The 19,350-nt window shown below is 35.7% G+C and overlaps 1 protein-coding gene across 2 annotated transcripts in view; it reads left to right on the top strand.

Annotated features, from left to right (window-relative positions):
• NUBPL (NUBP iron-sulfur cluster assembly factor, mitochondrial) overlaps positions 1-19,350 on the top strand; it is a 222,913-nt gene that overhangs the window by 19,230 nt on the left and 184,333 nt on the right. For both annotated transcript variants that reach the window (XM_090271859.1, XM_090271860.1), the window contains exon 4: positions 10,863-10,953. In XM_090271859.1, the coding sequence (XP_090127985.1) occupies positions 10,863-10,953 (91 nt within the window). The remainder of the gene's footprint in view (positions 1-10,862; positions 10,954-19,350) is intronic.

Here is a 19,350-nt window from a genome sequence, read left to right as displayed (position 1 = left end):
TACTATATAACTGTTAGCTATTAAGTTTCACAAACTCACACTGCTCTATGATCTCACAAAAATTCTGTAATATAGATATCTTAATTTTTATTTTATAGGTAAGAAAACTGAAGTTCAGTGAGGTTTGTAACTTATCTACAATCACCTATCTATTTAGTAATGCAAATCCTAGTTTGCTTCTTCATGCATTCTACTATGCCTTTAATCTGTTAGTTGTTTTTAAAAATCCTAAAATGGTAATCACTTATGTGATTCATATGGTATTAAGTAACATTGATTTTCATTTATCAAAAAAAATTTGCTACTTGGCAATAGAATTAATATAGTAACTGTTAATGAACTTTATGGTGTTTATATTTTGAAAAATATCATTTTTTAATTTTATTTTTTAAATGTTGCATCAAGGGGTAACTGAGATATTTAAAAAATACTGTATATTACAGTAGCTATTTAATTGAAATTAATTACATAATTATAACTTACCTGGGTTTAGGTAATTATATTTTCATAACATCATTTTGTAAGTGATAATCATAATGGTTGGTACCTTGTGGGTTTTTCATAGTTTTTGAATTATATTTTTAATTTGTTGTATAGTTATGCATATATTTCAATACAGTACAATTTTTAAATTTCACTCACAACCTGGATGCCATCTGTGATTAAGTAGATTATCTAAAATTTTAAATTACTAATGTATAACCACTAATGTTTATTAATAGTATTACTTGACTTGAGACATGAGTGTCTACCTTGTGGCATCTTTTATAAGAATAATTCAGTGTTCTGGATAAGGAGCTTAATGTTAAATATTAAAGATAAGTCAGTGCTTTCCTTTTTAGATTTATTGCGTAATAGAGGGGTGAAGTGTGTTATAATAGATCCTAAAACCAATCTTGTATTAGGAATTTTTGTTTACTTGCTCTTCCTCCTCCATATGTACACTGACACATATACCACACTCAGCCAACATAATGAAATAAAAATACTGTTTTATAAGATGATGTTTAGATAGGTAAAAAGCCCCAAACTGCTTTTGCTTTCTATTTTCTGTATGGTTTTAGGTAGAAAGCGCAATGTACAACATGCTTGAAGATTTCCAATTAGAAGCAGTAGCAATTTTGTCTTGAATAGCTCTAAATAAGCTATTGGCAGTGTGTTTCCTCCTCAGTACCCTTTGGCCTACCTTTTAGATTTCTTTTGGTGAGTGCAGCTTGCTGCCAGTTATTCATTCTCTCACTTTGTTCATGGAAGTTGCTGAATTTGATTATGAGTTAGAAAGAGAATGGGTACCCTAATTTTACATTTAGTATATTCTTCCTTAGTTTTATTTCATTTACGACATATTGGTGGCAAAACTATTGCACATCCTTTGTATTTTATAATCTCATTCTGTCAATAAGTTATCCAGATCTTTGTTACAGAATAATCTGTTTTTCTTAATTATTCTTACTCGCCCCCCCCCACAACATGACTCTCACCAACTCATTTTCCTCTCTCAATATTTTTTTCTCAGTATTTTCCCCGTCGCATCTCCTAGAGGAATAAAAAGGACCCTTACTCCTCAGCGGGGCAGTGTTGAAAGGGTCACTCACTGAGAGGACTGGAGCAGAGGGCATATGACGCCACGGGTTTCAAAACCAGCTGCTTGGCTCCTGTAATTTTGAATCTGAAGTGTGGATCAAGTACTCTGTTCACATCCGATTCCTGTGATTGCGGCATTGCTTTTCTTTGGAAGAGCTGCTGTCAGAATTATAAATGCTCTTCCCTGCATTGCAGTTTAATTAAGGACATTCTGAAGGAATTGGTGTTGGTTTTCAGTGTTTTTGCAGCAGTACTTTATCTGGCTTGAGAAAAGTTCTTGTTTTGTTAGGTTTCTAGGTCTGGCAAAAAAAGTAACTGGTTGATGTCACAAATACGATGGCTTTATTATTAGGGGTTAGTGTAGAGGTAACTTTTCCTGCATTTTATTCATTACCATGTTGATAGAAGGCTTTATAATTTTTCTCTGGTTTTGAAGATTTACTAAGGACATTCATACTTTTTGTGTGTGTTATACAGGACAAGGATTTAGGGTTTTTATTTTCCTAATGTTAGTTGTTTTACCCTTAATTTACTTTTCCTGTTACTTACTAGATGAAAATATGTCTTGATCATCCTGTTCTGGAAAGGAAGAAAAGACACCCAAACAAACAAACTTATAACAAAACTCCTATGCAGCCTTTTTATATTTGAAATCCTATTGAATTGAATCTTGCTAGTGAGCAGGTTTAAATAGTGCCCTCTTTTTACCATGTTGTGGCTTAGTTTTCAAAGATTTAGGTAGTGTATACACGCAGACACACACACATACATATAAAATTTGTTTTTTCATTTTTTTCTTTTTTTTTGTTCATTTTTACTATTCTATTTTTATAGCAGCCTACCATAGCCATTTTTTTTTGCACTAGAGTTTCTTCATAAAGTGCCATTTTTCTGGAGTTGAGATTAATAGAAAAATGATGCTGCTGCTGGATTTCATTGGGAAAAATAGTGGTTAGGAATAGACTTCAAGGAACTTTATGATCCTTTCTTTAACACTAGAATATTTTTAGCTGTGTATAAATTATCTAATTTTGAATCCTATAACTGAAAATGTTAGTAAAAAAGTAGATTATCATGAAATCATACAACAGTAATGCTTAAGAGGGACCTTAAGGGATCATATAGTAACCAATCCTGATATAGAGGAGCAAATAGATGTTTGTTTATTCATTCATTCATCCATTTATTCAAGAAATATTTATTGAATGCTCACTGTCTTAGGTGCTTTGAGATATAACTACCCTTTTGGAGTTTGCAATGAATAGATAATAAATTTCGCAATTGAGTAGTTTACACAGGATGTTATAAAGTGATAAAAGTCGCCTGGGATAAGGGGCAAGTGCGTGAAGCTGAGGGTGTGTTTGCAATGTAGGGTAGGCCCCACTGAAATGATGACATCTGAGCAGAGACTTGAAGGAGCTGAAGAGCATACATCCAGTTCAAAGGCTAATGGGTGGGAGCATGTCTAGCTTACTATTTAAGGAGTAATAAAAGGCCTCTGTGACTTCTGGAATAAGAAGTGGACTGGACTCATAGGTGCTGAAAGTTAACAGGGCTGGGAGGCAAGAATGTGGAGGACTAGATAGATTTTATGGGGTCTGGTGAATTGTTGTAAGAACTTTGGCTTTTACGTGAGTGAAATGGGGAAGGGGTGGCAATGAAGGGTTTAAATTTTTTTTTTTTTAATTTAAAGATTTTATTTGTTTACTTTTAGAGAGAGGGGAAGGGAGGGAGAAGGAAAGGGAGAGAAACATCAACGTGTGAGAAATACATCGATCCATTGCCTCTCGCACATCCCTAACTGGGTACCTGGCCCACAACCCAGGCATGTGCCCTGACTGGGACTCGAACCAGCGACCTTTTGGTTCTCAGGCCAGTGCTCAATCCACTGAGCTACACCAGCCAGGGCTGAAGGGTTTTGAGCAGACATGATCTGACTTATATTTCAACCCAATCATTTTGACTGCATTGTTGAGAAGAGAAGCTGGGGTAAGGTTGATAGATTTAGCAAATAAAATATAGAACACCCACTCAATTAAATTTTTATTTAGATAAACGGTGAATTATTTTTTCTCGTATACATATGTCCCATGCAATATGTGACTGACTATTCACCCATATGGCAGAATGTTAACTACTTTTTTGTAATTAAAAAAAACTCACAACTCTTCAATGTTACTATTGATTACTCATTATTGTTACCATGATCTTGCTGGTCTCAAGGTTTGGGCCCTTATATGAATTTTTGTTTCTCTCTTTTTTATATACCTATATTATTGTTTTTCACCTTGTGGTTATCTTATTACCCTAGAGTGGTACAAATGCAGTTTGTTGGACTACAACCCATACCTACTGAATAAATTTCTTGGGATGGAACAGAATATCTCCATGACTGTTTACTATTCTAGATTCTACTTACTGTAGTGAACAAAACATGCAAAAATCTTACCCTTAACATTACCCTTACCCTTACCCTTAACATCGACTTAACATTATAGCGGGGGAGATTTAATAAACAAGATAAGTAAATATATAGTATGTTAAATGATATAGGTGCAAAGAAGAAAGAAAAAGCAGGAAGGGGAATAGAAACTATCCAGTGTAGCGATGAGGGAGTTACAATTTTAGATAGGATGGCCAGTGCAGGCCTCACTGCGTGGTGATGTTTGAATCAAAACTTGAAGAAAGTGACAGAGAGAACAAGGGTAACTGGCAGCAGAATTATTGGCTGAAGGAACAGCAAGTACGAAAGTCCTGAGGCAGGTATACGCTTGCTGTGTTAAAGACATTGCAGGCGGCAGTGTGCCAGGAGTAGAGGGAGAAAGGGAAACATGCTAGGGTACGAGATGAAAGAGATACAGGGGTGGGGCTGGTGATTGTTACCAGTTAGGCTTTATGGGATGTTGTGCAGAGGTTTGGATCATAGGCCCAGCTGTGACATTACCTCTGGGAGTGTTTCTTCATCACTAAAAAGTGAACAGAAGATTAAGATGATCTTGTAGGTTTCTTTCTGCTTTAAAATAGTCTTTAATTTGAAATCTGTTATTTCATTTCTACATTTTTAGCTCTTTTGCAAGCAATTAGTTCATCATTTGGAATTCTTCCATACTGTTCATGAGCTCATCTCTCGTTGTGTTCCATCCAGCCAGATGACTTTTCCCTTTATGTTGCCCTTGTTTTTCCTCTTTCTTGACTGAACTTGAAGCCTTTAGATAGTCCTTTGATAAAGAATAGGAAATTATTTTCTTATTACCTTGTCTAATTTTTAGTTCTTCTGACAATAGGATTTATATTTAATATTAGTGAGTAGAATTAAGCAACATATTGCTATCTACTAAGAGATTGAAATTCTTTTGAACAGAAGTTTAATTTAAAGCTAGGCAGAAAGAGAAGATGAGGCTTGACCCAACTCTAAATTGAATAAATCACAATTGTCAGTCAAAAGTTAAATGGAACTTAATGGGATTCTTAACTAGATACTTCTAAGGAAAGGACAAACTTTAGATAGGTCTTAGTCCTAAATGAATATTTACTTACGAATAATGGGGTGGAACCACTCTAAGATGATGTTTTGATGGGTTCTATTAGCAGATGACATAGATAAAAGGGAACATGTCATGAAGCTTTACAGTCTTCTTTAGTATAAATTCTGTTGGAAGAACAAAGTAGTATCAAAATTGTTGTCGGTGCCTTTGAAATCGAACAACAACAAAAAAAGAATTTGTAGGCTTTCAAATTGCAGCTTTCATGTAGTAATAATGAAACAGTATAATCACTCTGAATAATACTGCCACCTTTTACAGCTTTCACAGGGTATTATGAATTATAAAGAAACAGATCCAGAATTCTAAATAGCATCTTCAGGTTTGATCTGTCTTGTTTTATGTCACCTGCTAGACTTTGAGTACTGCAGGAGTCAGAAAAAAAGAGTATAATATTAGGTACCAGTGTATTAGTTTAAGTTTTATGGTGACAATAAAGATGACAATCATAATTTACAATAGTAAGTTTATAGTTATTTTTGCTAATAATAGTTCTCTTTATCTGTTGTGTATTTGGTGAGGCTTTTGCAGTGATTATTCTTTTGAGCCTGGCTGAAATTAAAGCTAAGGAAAATCCTAATTGGAGCTTTCTTTACTAAATATAATTATATTAGGAGGAGTGAGTGGAAAGGATTCATAAAATTTAGCTGGTTTGACACTCGGTTGCACATATTTATTTATAGCCTCCACCTTGCTTAGTTATTTTTCCTGCAGTATAAAACTGTTTGAAAGCTTAAATTGAAAGACTATTTATACACTTAAAATAGGAATGTAGAGGAAAGATAAAATAATTCTGAATAACAAATGAGGTTTATTTGGTATTTTTTGAACATTATTGAATTTTAGACTTGAAAATGTGTATAAGGTAATTTTTGTAGCTGTGGTAACTTTGTAAGTTCAGTAGCTATGCCAATACAAAGTACTACATATATGTTAATTAGTATAGGTTTTGGTATTTTTTTTTTTTAGGTATATTTTATTGATTATGTTGTTACAGTAATTCCAATTTTTTTCCCCTTTGCTCCCCTCTGCCCAGTACCCCACTTCCCTCCAGCAATCCTACCCCCATAGTTTATGTCCATGGGTCATGCATATAAGTTCTTTGGCTTCACCCTTTCCTATGTTATTCTTAACATCCCCTGCACCATTTCCCCATTTCTCCTCCTCCCCCCTCCCAGTTGATAACCCTCCAAATGATCCCCATACCTATGATTCTGTTCCTATTCTGGTTTGCTTAGTTGGATTTTGTTTTTATTTTTTAGATTCAGTTGTTGATAGTTGTGAGTTTGTTGTCATTTTAGTGTTCATAGTTTTGATCTTCTTTTTCTTAAGTAAGTCCCTTTAACATTTCATATAATAATGGCTTGGTGATGATGAACTCCTTTAGCTTTACCTTGTCTGGAAAGCACTTCATCTGCCCTTCCATTCCAAATGATAGCTTTGTGGATAGAGTAATCTTGGTTGTAGGTTGCTTTTCATCACATTGAATACTGCTTGCCAGTCCCTTCCTGCCTGCAAAGGGTCCTCTGAGAAATCAGCTGATAATCCTATAGGCACCCCCCCCCCCCCCCATAAGCAACTCTCTGTCTCTTTCTTGCTGCCCCCAGGACTCTGTCTTTATCTTTTACTTTTGGCATCTCAATCATGATGCATCCTGGTGTGGTCCCCTCTGGGTCCAGCTCGCCCGGGACCCTCCATGCTTCCTGGACCTGTATGTCCATCTCCTTTGCAAAATTTGGGATGTTTTCCTCATTTTTTCCAGTTTTTGCTTCCTCATTCTGCATTGGTTGACTGTTTTTTTCTTCCTTATGTTCTAAATCATTGATTTGAACCCCGGTTTCCTTCCCTTCACCATTGGTTTTGTGTGGATTATCCTTCGTTTCACTTAGCCTAGCCTTCACTTCTTCTCTTATGCGTTTGCCATACTCAAGCATATCTGTCAAGCCTCTGAGCATCTTTATCACCAGTGTTTTGAAATCTGCATCTGTTAGGTTGGCTCTCACCTCATCACTTAGTTCTCCCACTGGAACCTTGATCCGTTCCCTCTTTTGGGCCACACTTCTCTCTCTCCTCATTCTGACAGGCTCCTGTGTTTGCCTCTGTGTCCCAGGTAGAGCTGTCGCTCCTGTTATGTTGTAAGTACCGGGGATTTGTCAGTACCGGGCGGCCTGTTCACCATGTTGTGGCACTGTATGTGGGGGAGGGGTCCGAGAGGGAACAGTGCTGCCTGCCCGGCACTCCCTACTTTTTCAGGCACCTCTTCCACTTCCGCACTGGACTGGCGCCCCTCTACCTGCTGCCCTGGCCATTGTTCCCAGAGCGAGTGGGTCTGCGGACGTTCTAGGACTGTGGGGGCCCTTTAAACAAGCGGACTCTGCTGAGACCCGCAGTTTTCTGCCTCCACCCCAACCCCACTGGTCTGCACAGTCAGAAGCAATGAGGCTTGATTTTCCCTGGTGTTGGGACCATGAGCTAAGAGGTCGGATGATGAGCTGTGAACACTCCGCAGGTGTCCCTCCTGACTTTTTAAAACGTGTGGCTGCACTTTCTGCCATCCTGCCACAGCAGCTGCTGCTGCTGCTGCTGCTACCACCACACCGTGTTCTTCCCGCCCTGGCTCCGCACCTCCTACCTGTCTGGATGAGTATTTCTTCTTTATATCTTTGTTTGTTGGACTTCCATGCAATTTGATTTTCTGGAACTTCTGGTTGTTTCTAGCTTTGGGTAGTTGTATTCCTTCTTAGTTGTGGAGGGAGATGCAGCATGTCTGTCTACGCCTCCTTCTTGGCTGGAAGTCGGTTTTGGTATTTCTACTTAATGGACACCAATTTCACTTATGATATGTAAAATCTGAGCAAGACATACTAACTTACTTCCAGTGAAACAGCCTATAAAGTGTATTCTTTATTATTTTTTAAAACTAGCTAATTAAGGATGAGAAGGTAAATTTTTACTGAGATAGCTTCTCTAACACAAGAGATATCTATGTCCTGCTTAATCTTGGGTGATTGAATAATTTTGGTCATGAAAAAGTTTGTTCTCTAAATCAGTGTTAGCACACTATGACCTATGGGCCAAATCTTGTCTATATGGTAAATTTTTATTGGAACACAGCTATGCTCATTTATTTACATATTGTCTATGGCTGTTGTGGTGCTATAATGATAGTGTTGAGTAGTTGTGAATCAAATGATCCACAAAGCCTAAAATATTTACTGTTATTTAGCTCTTTGCGGAAAAGTGTGCTGGTCCTGCTCTATTATCTAAGTCTTTTGTAGTCAGGTCCTGTTCAAGTTCTGATGTTATTTTTGTGTTTAATTTTGTATGTGCTTCATTCTAAGAGAACATTTTTTAAAAAGGTCACTTTGAGTTGTTAGTGTCCAACTTTCTTATCCATAAGTAGGTATAATACCACCTATGAGGAGTAAATGATAAATGTAAATAAGGGCTTAGAGGAGTGCCTGGCACCCAGAGGGAATTCAAGCAGTGGGGAGATATAATCAGAGGACATTTAGGTGTTTATTCACGTGATTTAGGATGGCGTCTTTTTAAAGATTCGATTTGTCCACAGAACTGGCTGTAATGGCCTAGTTTATCAAGGTTCTTAATATAACATTGCTGATTAACTTCCCTCCATCTTTTCTTCCTTTCTTCTTCCCTGCCTTAACCCCTCACCCCTTTCTCTTTACGCTCTTCCTTTTAGTCTTCATACTTTCATCTCCTTCATCTCCTCTTTTCTTTTTGATATATGTAAGCATTGCTACTAATTTAGGTCAGTTGGTAACTGCATTAGGGAGAGTATGCAGAGAACCTAGCAGAAGAAACTCCCTTAGTTCCATTCTCTAGTAAGCAGAGGAACTCTAAAATCTTATAATCTCCTTCCCCACCTTCTTTATTTTTATGTGATAATGTATATTAGCGACCATCTAGATATATGTAAAATTTACTTCTACTACAGCAAATTTTAGGGTAGATGTTTAGTTCTGCTTAAGGGTTCACTTTTAGACAGGCACAGTTTTCTTCTAGAAACAGGATAGATTCTCCCTACAAGAAAACTTGTAAATCTAGTGATGATAAAATTGAGTCTACCAGTCTTATATTGCATGCACCACTTAGTTGTCTTCTTGTTTCATGAAAACATAAACTTAAAAACTTGTTATTTATCTTGGCAAATATTTTTAGAAAATCAGTTAGAAACTTGGGACCTAACCCTTTCTAGTTATTATAAAATTAGCAATAATATAAGAGAGCAAAGAAAAAGAATCTCTTACAATATTTTTGTTTTTATTGGCATTTATTATTATTTTGTAGTAGTTTTTAGTTTTTATAGGTGTCAGAAAAAAGGAAAAGAGGTGAAATTCTAGAATGATAGTTATAGCATCCTAGAAATTCACCTCTTTTTCATATCTCTGTTTTAATTCAATTGCATTCTTTTGCTTGTGGTTTCAAAAAGAGTTAAAATGGGTCAGAATTTTTCATAGAATGTTCCTGCCTTCTTAACGCCAATACTTAAATTCATTAAACCTAAATCTTATATGCTACCATTTTCTTAAAGATAAGTGTCTTTCCTGTTTTCTCATTTATTTTACTGTAAGCTGAGTTTTGGTAGAGGTAGATATTAATACCTAGTTTTTTACTCTTTGTGAGTCACACAGGGACATTAAATGGTTTTCTTAGAACTGCATTTGTGTCAGTATAAAGTTAGGGACATAAATGCTGAATGCACCTTATTTTGTGTATTTATAGGAACCAGACAACAGGGTTTAAGAAGTAATTTTGTCTCTGGAAATAGGTAGATAACATGGAAGATGAGGATTGTTTAGTTAAAAAAAATTTTTTTTTATTTGAGAAGTTAAATGTTTTACCTTACCAGGATACAGGAAGAGAAGGAAGAGAGTGTAAATCTTGGTGAAATGTAACTCAAAGGTATATAGTTAGGATTAGCATGCTGTTTGCTTGTATGTGAGAAAAACCAATAACAGATTGATTTAATTCATCAAAGGAGAAAGAGGAGGGGGGAGAAGAAAAAAAGAAGTATTTGGGAATAGTGAATTGTGTTTTCCTTTCTTTGGCTAAACTGCTGATTAACTGGCAGCTAGGGAAGAGAATAGTTAGAATATTCTGCCCTTGGGCAGCTAGATGGGTCATCAAAGAAAAGAAAACAGGCTTAGTTGTTTACAAATCTCCAGAAGGTCTTGTGTGTTTAACAGTGACTTGCACGGAGGAGGCTGTCTCTGTATTCTGTCTGCCACTATCTTTAGCATTTCCATGCCAGATCTGCATCAGAATTTCTCACTTGCTTTAATGATGATCTTGTTTTCATGATTAAAAATTTTATTTGCATTCTTTGTTGTGTTAGATGGCCTTTCCAAAAGTTAATGCTACATCTTACTTGGGGTATTGTTGGCCATCATTTAAATCATTATTTTAACATTGTGTGCGTGTCATTTGTTAGTTTTTAGATCAGAAAGTCTTAGTCTGTTTGAAACTGTATGGGAAATCTGAGCCATAATGTGTATGCAGTGGGTTTCTCTGGTTAGTTTTCTAGTAAACCAACAAAAATTATTTACCCTTAGCAGTTTATTATGTTACCTTACTGTCTCTTTAAAAGTTTAGATTATGAATTTGGAATATTTTGCAAATTGTCTTTTCTGTAGTCAGACCTACTGTTGTTATGTGCTTTATCTCAGATATATAATGGAAATAATCTTATGATAAACTCTGTTTTCTTAACAGTCAAAGGCAGTTGGTTTGTTAGATGTAGATGTATATGGGCCATCAGTTCCCAAGATGATGAATCTGAAAGGAAATCCAGAATTATCACCGAGTAAGTAAAAAGAGATAAATAGTATGCTAATAATTACACTTTTTTAAAGTATTTAATACTTGCTGGTACTAAATAAAAGTAAAGGCATTTTATTATGTAGCATGTCTATTCAGTGTAATATAATAATTCTGAAATCAGATATGGAGCTAGACTGCCTGGATTTGAATCTCAGCTCTGTCACTGACTATGTGGGTTTGAGTGAATTTTTAACTTCTTTGTGCCTCAGCACCCCCGTGTGTAAAATAAGGTTAAACAATTGCTGTGAGTAATCGCTCAGTTACAAAATTGCTGTAAGTGTAATGTAATTAACACAGTGCCTGGCACATAGTAAGCGATCAAAAGTTAGCTCATCACTGTTGTCTCTTTACCCTAAATGTGTGGATATATGAGAGTATTTGAAATAAAGTATATAAAATATTTGTGTTAGAAGAGATGAAAATTATTTTCTTTAATCAGATTTTTGTTATATTTGTCTTAAAGTGTTTAAAAAAACACCCAACAGAAGCCCAGGACATTAGTTTCTTTCCCCAGCTTTCAGTGCCATCAATAGGACAGAGTAATTTTTTTGAGTAAATCTTTAATATTTACTATTTTTATTATTATATTTTCTCATAAAGCTATCAAATATAAAACATTGGAACAAGTAATAACCTTTTTTGAAAAATGGTTTTAAGTGAAATTAGTTTATTAAAATTTATTTCTAATTATAATGCGTATAAAATTGAATAACTTCTTTTTGTTACTGGGATTTTATTATTCATGGATCTAGAACAAAATTACTCTTTTTAATGAAGAGTATTTATTGGACTATCTGTACACATAATAGAAGTATGTTCTGTTGTTGTTATTGTCATTAAAAGTTAGTTATAGACATTGTCTACCGTTTAAGATGCTTTTGTTTGTGTTTCAGTTGTTGGAGTCAATTATAATGTTAAATTCCGAATAATTATTTATAAGATAATAAAGATTCTTCTTTACATTTTGAAGGAAACTTGATCTAGTGATGATAAAACTGACCATAGCAGTTTTACATTGTGAGCTACTACTTAGTTGTTTTCTTGTTTCAAGAAAATATAAACTTAAAAAGCTAAGTTATTCTAGCTTCTTTGTTCTTTGTCCTTTTAGTGGAACTCATACTTAGTGTGCACATACGTGAGCCAAGATGTCAAACTTTCAGAAAAAAGGAGTAATGAATTTGCATACTTTAAGTGATAGACTCATTATGTCTGTTTCTTGATTAAACTAATGTGAAAAGTGGTGCATGCAGCCCGTGAGTGATGGCCAGTGGAGCCCTTTGTGTCAGTCTTTTCTTAAGTAGTCTGTTCAGTCTATGCCAAAATAAATGCTTGAAGTGAACTTTAATTTTTTTCTTTTTGTTTTACTGAAGCTGTAATCTTAAATTTGATGTTTGCAAATTGGCCATCATTACATAAGCTTTCTGGTAATGATGAGCTGCTGGAAATCCTGGAAAGCTTGAAAAGAATACTTTGTGTGTTGACAGTTAAGGCATTCACTTAAAAGAATGTGGATTCTTAAAAGTCCAACTTACAAATTATTTTTTTGAATCTTAGATAAACCTGCCACCATAATACTAATTGGCATCATTTTTACATTTCTGTATTTTATGATGTTAATTTTTTCTTTTTTTTCTTTTTACCCTATATTATAGAACATACAATGTGATGTGAAAATATCTAATTAACCATAAAGAAAAACTATGAAAGACTTGTTTTCGGTGTTTTAGATTTTGTAGAGATAGACCAGTGAGTGGAATCTCAGCTTTGTGCATGTTTCTTTGTTCTTGGACTTAACTGGACAACCTTAGGGGCAGTAGGATTTCAGGATCATCCCTTTCTTATTACTTAAACACATATGGTAATGTAGTTTTAGTCAATTTGTTTATTTTAAAATTTCATGTGAGGGTTTGCAGATTATATGTTTATTCACATTCTTATATATTTTTTGGGGGTGGGGTGGGGGAAGATTGTAGCAAAACCACACTTTTTGAAGTTATATGACATTTTAGCTTTGATAACTGAGAAAAATTTAGTACTTGATTCTAGAGAAGTAAATTCAGTCATTGGAGAGAAGTTTAAGTTATAATAGTTTTGGGTTTCTTAGGCTGAGAATCTTTCTCTCAGCTTGAAATGACAGTAGTGAAGTATATATGATTCTATGAAAAATTGTGGTAATGGAAAGTCTAGCTAGTTTATAGAAAGAGTATTATACAAAAATATTAACAGGTTGACATTGTAATGATTGCAGATAACCAAGTGCTTTGGAAAACTAATGGAGGTTAGAATAAAATCCATGTGCTGTTGGGGAAACTGTCATGTAAACATGAATATCTTTTTTTTAGAAAAAAGAACAAATATCAGTTATTTGTATTTTTAAACGATCCAAATAACATGATATTCAAATTTCATATTATAGTATAACCAAATTATAGTCCTAGAAATTATTGAGTGGAAAGGTTTTTCAATTGAAATTGCAAGTGAATAAGTGGTAATTGCACACAGAGGGATGTTGCTGCATTTCACTAATGTAAATATTCTTTTTTTCTGACCATGTTAAGGATTTTCACTCAGCTTTCTCTAATGACTATTATTGGTAGGAATAATCTGCTTTCTTTCACAGTTTTGTGGTGATAAATCACCTTCATAATATTTGTGAATTCATTACTACTTAGTTTTACTAAAGAATGTCTTTTAATGTACTTAGCTAATAGAGTGGGAAAATTTTAAGGCTTGTGGAGAGAGGTTACTAAAATTGAAATGTTGAGTAATTTCATTGAGAATGGCATAGTGCTTATTAATTTGTAAATGTGAGACTTCTTTTGAGTAGGACCCACTTGTCTTTTCTGTTGTTGGGGGATAGAAATTTTGCACTCATGACAGTATTCTACTATAGCTGTCTTTAAGTATTAGGCATTTTTCAAGTTTAGGAATTGTGGAAAATCATCTTGGGCAAATGACCTTTTATAGTAGCACTCATCTCCAGTAAGAACTACAAGGAAGCAACTAAGATTTCTTAGAGGTAATTTAAATGCATAAAGAATGAGAGTGAACTCTACTTCTTTCTGAAATCACCTTGCTATTTTCTTTCAGGGGTTAGAACTAGGGATGCTACTGAAGTTGCTGAGATTCTAATTCTAATGCAGTGCAGCTCCCAAAGTTTCTCATTCATAATTTGCTTCTTCTGGTCATTGTCTTGTGGACCCTTGGGTTTCATCCGATGCTACAGTTCCTCTGATTATCTTTGGCAAAGGTTCTGAAATATATTCCATAATCACTGTGTTACAGGAATCACTTTTTCTTTGCTGCTTTCCTGAATTATTTTTATAATCTCTTATACCTAGAATATTAAGACAAGGTGAAGGAATATTAAAAAGTTGTTTTGATTTGCTCTGGCTTTTGGTGCTTTTACCTCTGAAATATCTCAGAGATGAGGTCTTATGTTCTATGAAGACTTCTGTCACCCTAGTTTATCAAAACCGAAGTCCGTCCATCTCTCTACTTGGCTCATTGTTTCTTATAGGTCATTGAATAGACCTGAACTAAATATCTGTTAGTGTGGTAAACCCTTTTTCTTTGACAATCCTGAGCTGAAGAACAGCCAGCTGCTTTTTGGAGTTTTACCTGCTTGCCTGCAAACTATCTTAGCCAGGGGTTGTAACAAGTGGAAGGATGCCTTATTTAATTACAGAACAACTAAATGTGTTTTAGTAGTTACTGCATTAATTTTGGTTTTCTTTCACAGGGTGACATCAAATAATGTTGGCCAGGTGTATCTGTATATATCAATAGGGTATACATCTTTGTATTTATGATTAACATCTGCCTCAAGACAAGATGGGTGTTCTATACCTCCTTCACGCTTTGATTTCCTTAAGATGTTAGATTAGTAGTAAAGTACATTTGTAATGGGGCCATAACTGTTAAGGCTATTTGTATTTAACATTTCTCGTTTTCAGTCTAGTCCTGGTTGAAAAAAATACCCCTGCCCTCTTATTTCTTAACCTTTTGGTGATTTTTAATGTTTCTCAAAATTATCAACACATTTCCATTTCTTCTCTCAGATGAGAAAAATGACAGAACTTACTATTGTTAGGTAGTAGGATCACCTTGCAATTTTATTTGTAATACTCTGTTTTTATTCATGTGCCCTGCAAAATTTTTGCTTTTTAAAATAGAACTCATTAATGTTGATTCATAGTTACTTTAATACATTTACTAGGTACTTTAGAAACCTTTTGGGGGTACTTTAACGAAACATATGCTACTTTTTAAAAAGGTAAACAGAAAGTGAAACATTTAAAAAGGAGGGTAGTTTGGTGAAATCAGCATGTCAAATGAGTTTTGAAAATGGAAGATGTAGGGAATATTCATTCATGAATTGGGAACCCTATGGGAAAAAGAAAGAGGCCATTAATATTGAAACTGTATATACTAAGAGGTGTCAAAATTTATGATCTAGCCTTTGTGAGGCTAACTAGAGAGAGGAGAAATTAGACATATTACTCCCTCTCTAGCACCCGCCCTGCCCCCTCTGCCCTGGAAAAAATAACCAATGAAATAAGGCACCTTTTAAATTTTCTTCTGGACTTCTGCTCTAGATTTTGTGTATTTGGTATGCATCCATACAGAGTAATGGATTGAAATGAAATCTTGTTCATCAAAATTGGATAGATTTTGTACACCCATGTTCATAGCAGCATTATACACTATAGCTATATTATAGAAGCTACCCAAGTGTTCATCAATGGATGAATAGATAAATAAATGTGGTATATACATACAATGTAATATTATTCAGCCTTGAAAGGAAATTCTGACATATCCTGCCACATGGATGAACCAAGAAGATGTTATGATAAGTGAATAAGCTAGTCACAAAAAGAGAAATACTTATGATTCCTCTTAAATGAGTTACTTAGAGTAGTCAACCTCACAGAGACAGAAAATAGGGTGGTGCTTTCTAAGAACTGGGGGGAGGGAGAAACAGGGAGTTATTGTTTAACAGGTGTGGAGTTTCAGTTTTACAAGATGAAAAGAGTTATAGGGGTAGATGGTGGTGATGGTTAGATGCCATTATGAATGCATGTAGTACCATTGAACTATACACTTAAAAATGGTTAGATGAGACTTCCAGCCAAGATGGAGGACTAGACAGATACTCTGCATCTCCCTCAACAACTAAGAAGGAATACAACTACCTCAAAACTAGCGACAGCCAGAAGTTCCAGAAAATCGAGTTGCACGGAAATACAACAAACAAAGATATAAAGAAGAAATACTCATCCAGACAGGTAGGAGGGCCAGAGCGGACGCAGCAGGCCAGCAGAAAGTGCAGTCAAACATTTAGAAAAGTCACGAGGAACACTTGGGGAGCACTCCCAGCACCAGACCAGACTGCGCAGCTCATGGTCCCAGCGCTGGGGAAAATAGAGCCTCATTGCTTCTGACTGTGCAGACCAGTGGGGGGGTTGGGGTGGAGGAAGAAACTGCTGATCTCTCAGAAGAGTCCACTTGTTTAAAGGGCCCCCATGATCCTAGAACATTCGCAGACCCACCCATTCTGGGAACAATGGCCAGGGCAATAGCTAGAGAGGTGCCAGTCCCATACAGAAGTGGGAGTAGTGCCTGGAAAAGGGGCAAGTGCTGAGCAAGTGGCATTGTTCCCTCTCAGACCTCTCCCCCACACAAAGCGCCACAATGTGGTGAAACTGGTCACCATGTATGACGGATACCTTAGGCTCCGTCCCTTACAATGTAATAGGTATGACACCTCTACCTAAGACACAGAGGCAAACAAACACAGGAGCCTGTCAAGATGAGGAGACAGAGAAGTATGGCCCAAAAGGGAGAATGGATCAAGGTTCCAGTGGGAGAACTAAGTGATGAGGAGATAGCCAACCTAACAAATGAGATAGCCAACCTAACAGGTACAGAGTTCAAAACACTGGTGTTAAAGATGCTCACAGACATGACAGATATGCTTAAGTATGGCAAACACATAGGGGAAGAAGTGAAGGCTATGCTAAATGAAATGAAGGGAAATACACACAAAACCAATGGTGAAGAGAAGGAAACCGGGGTTCAAATCAATGATTTGGAATATAAGGTAGAAAAAAACAACCAGTACTGGATGAGGAAACAAAAATTGAAAAATACTTTAAACGTTTCAACATCTGAATCATAGGGGTGCCAGAAGGAGAAGAGGAAGAGCAAGAAATCAAAAGCTTTTGTGAAAAAATAATGAAGAAATAATGAAGGAAAACTTCCCAAATTTGGCGAAGGAAATAGACATACAAGTCCAGGAAGCACCGAGTCTCAAAGAAGCTAGACCCCAAAAGGACCACACCAAGAGACATCATAATTAAAATGCCAAAGGTTAAACATAACGAGATAATCTTAAAAGCAACAAGAGAAAAGCCGAGAGTTATCTACAAAGGGGTACCTATAAGACTCTCAGCTGATTTCTCAAAAGAAACTTTGCAGAAAGAAGGGACTGGCAAGAAGTATTCAATGTGATGAAAAGCAAGGACCTACAACCAAGACTACTCTATCCAGCAAAGTGGTCATTTAGAATGGAAAGGCAGATGAAGTGCTTCCCAGATAAGGTAAAGTTAAAGGAGTTCACCATCACCAAGCCATTATTATATGAAATGTCAAACCTAAGAAAAAAATCAAAACTATGAACATTAAAATGACAACAAACTCACAACTATCAGCAACTGAATCTAAAAAATAAAAACAATAACAAACTAAGCAAACAACCAGAACAGGAACAGAATCATAGGTGTGGGCATCATTTGCAGGGTTATCAGCTAGGAGGGGGAAGAGGGAGAAATGGGGAAATGGTGCAGGGACTAAGAAGCATAATCAGTTGGTACAAAATAGACAGGGGGAAGTTAAGAATAATGTAGGAAAGGGTAAAACCAAAGAACTATATACACGACCCATGGACATGAACTAAGGGGGGTGGGATTGCTGGAGGGAAGTGGGGTATTGGGATGAGTGGAGTAAAGGGAAAAGAAATTGGGAATACTGTAACAACATAATAAAATTACTTAAAAAAATAGTTAAGATGATACATTTTATGTTTGTATATTTTACCACAATGAAACAAAATGGAAAAAAAAATCGGGTAAATTTGCTCTGGCAATGTTTCCAGTACCCGACCTAACAATATAGGGTTTCTTCAGTATTATTTATACTATTGATCCAGTGAGTCAATCTGTTCTTTAAAAGAGAAATCATTACAGAACTGGGAGAAAATAGAATAATGGTGTTTCACTGGGAGACTTAGTAAACAGCTATAATCCTTCTCTAATTTTCATTTTGGAAACTTAACTTCCTTTTTATGAATTATATCCTAAAATTATATTTTCATATCATGAAAAGTGATATAACTTATTATTTTGAAAATCCTTATTGTTATCATTACCAGTATTACAATTTGTAACATTACCAATGTTATAAAGCTTTGCATGATCAATCTGGTCTTCTCCTTCTATCTTCTTCTACAGCCTAAATTCCAGCAAATTTGCCTTGTTCCTCAGTGAACACCAGTTACAGAGGCTTCTGTTTCTCAGGAATGCCCAGCCCTGTGCTGACTCAGGACCCACCCATATTTTATTCCCTCAGCTTGAAATGTTGTCCATCTCTACTGTCTTCCACCCCTTCACCACAACTAATTTCTACTCATCAGGTCTCAGTTTTGATGTTTCTTCTTCCACGGCACCTTCTTGGACTCCTCAGTCTCCTTATTGCAGTTATAAGAATATAGTTTTTGAGTTATCATTTGAGTTTTTTCTGTCTCCTCTATTAGACAGTACAACATCCACAGAGCAGGGGTTGTATTACTTGGTTTGTTTCTCTAATGCTTGGCATGTAGTAGATATGCAATAAATCCTAGCTGAATAAATGAATAAGCTTCCTGCTAAGTTTCTTGTACATTAGCTGCATACTTAATTTTCTGCTTTTGTTATATGAGTAACTTAATTTGCAAACATATATATATAATTTTTAAAAAATAAAGATCAGAAGCATGTAAACAAGGAGCAGACTGACAGTTACCAGGAGGGAGAAGGGAGGGGGTGAAAGGGGAAAAGAAGGGGAAGGGTCTAGTCAAGGAATTATATAAATAACTGATTGACATGGACAATAGGGTGGGGATTGACTGTGGGAGAGGGGTTGGTGGAGTGTGGGGGGAGCAAAGGGGGAAAAAGTGGGACAACTGTATAGAAGAGCAATTAAAATAAAAGACAGTTTTAAGATCTATCTTAGCAGTTAGTCTTAGTGATGTATCTGAGTAGCTATCTTATACTTCTTTTTTCCATTTTTTACTTTTTTCCATGTAGCAGAAAAAAAGAAAGAACCTGTACAGTAAGTA

Source organism: Furipterus horrens, unplaced genomic scaffold (assembly GCF_987537825.1).
Source record: "Furipterus horrens unplaced genomic scaffold, mFurHor1.1.pri manual_scaffold_3, whole genome shotgun sequence".
Taxonomy (NCBI): domain Eukaryota; kingdom Metazoa; phylum Chordata; class Mammalia; order Chiroptera; family Furipteridae; genus Furipterus; species Furipterus horrens.
This window is presented reverse-complemented; position numbering and strand designations above follow the sequence as displayed.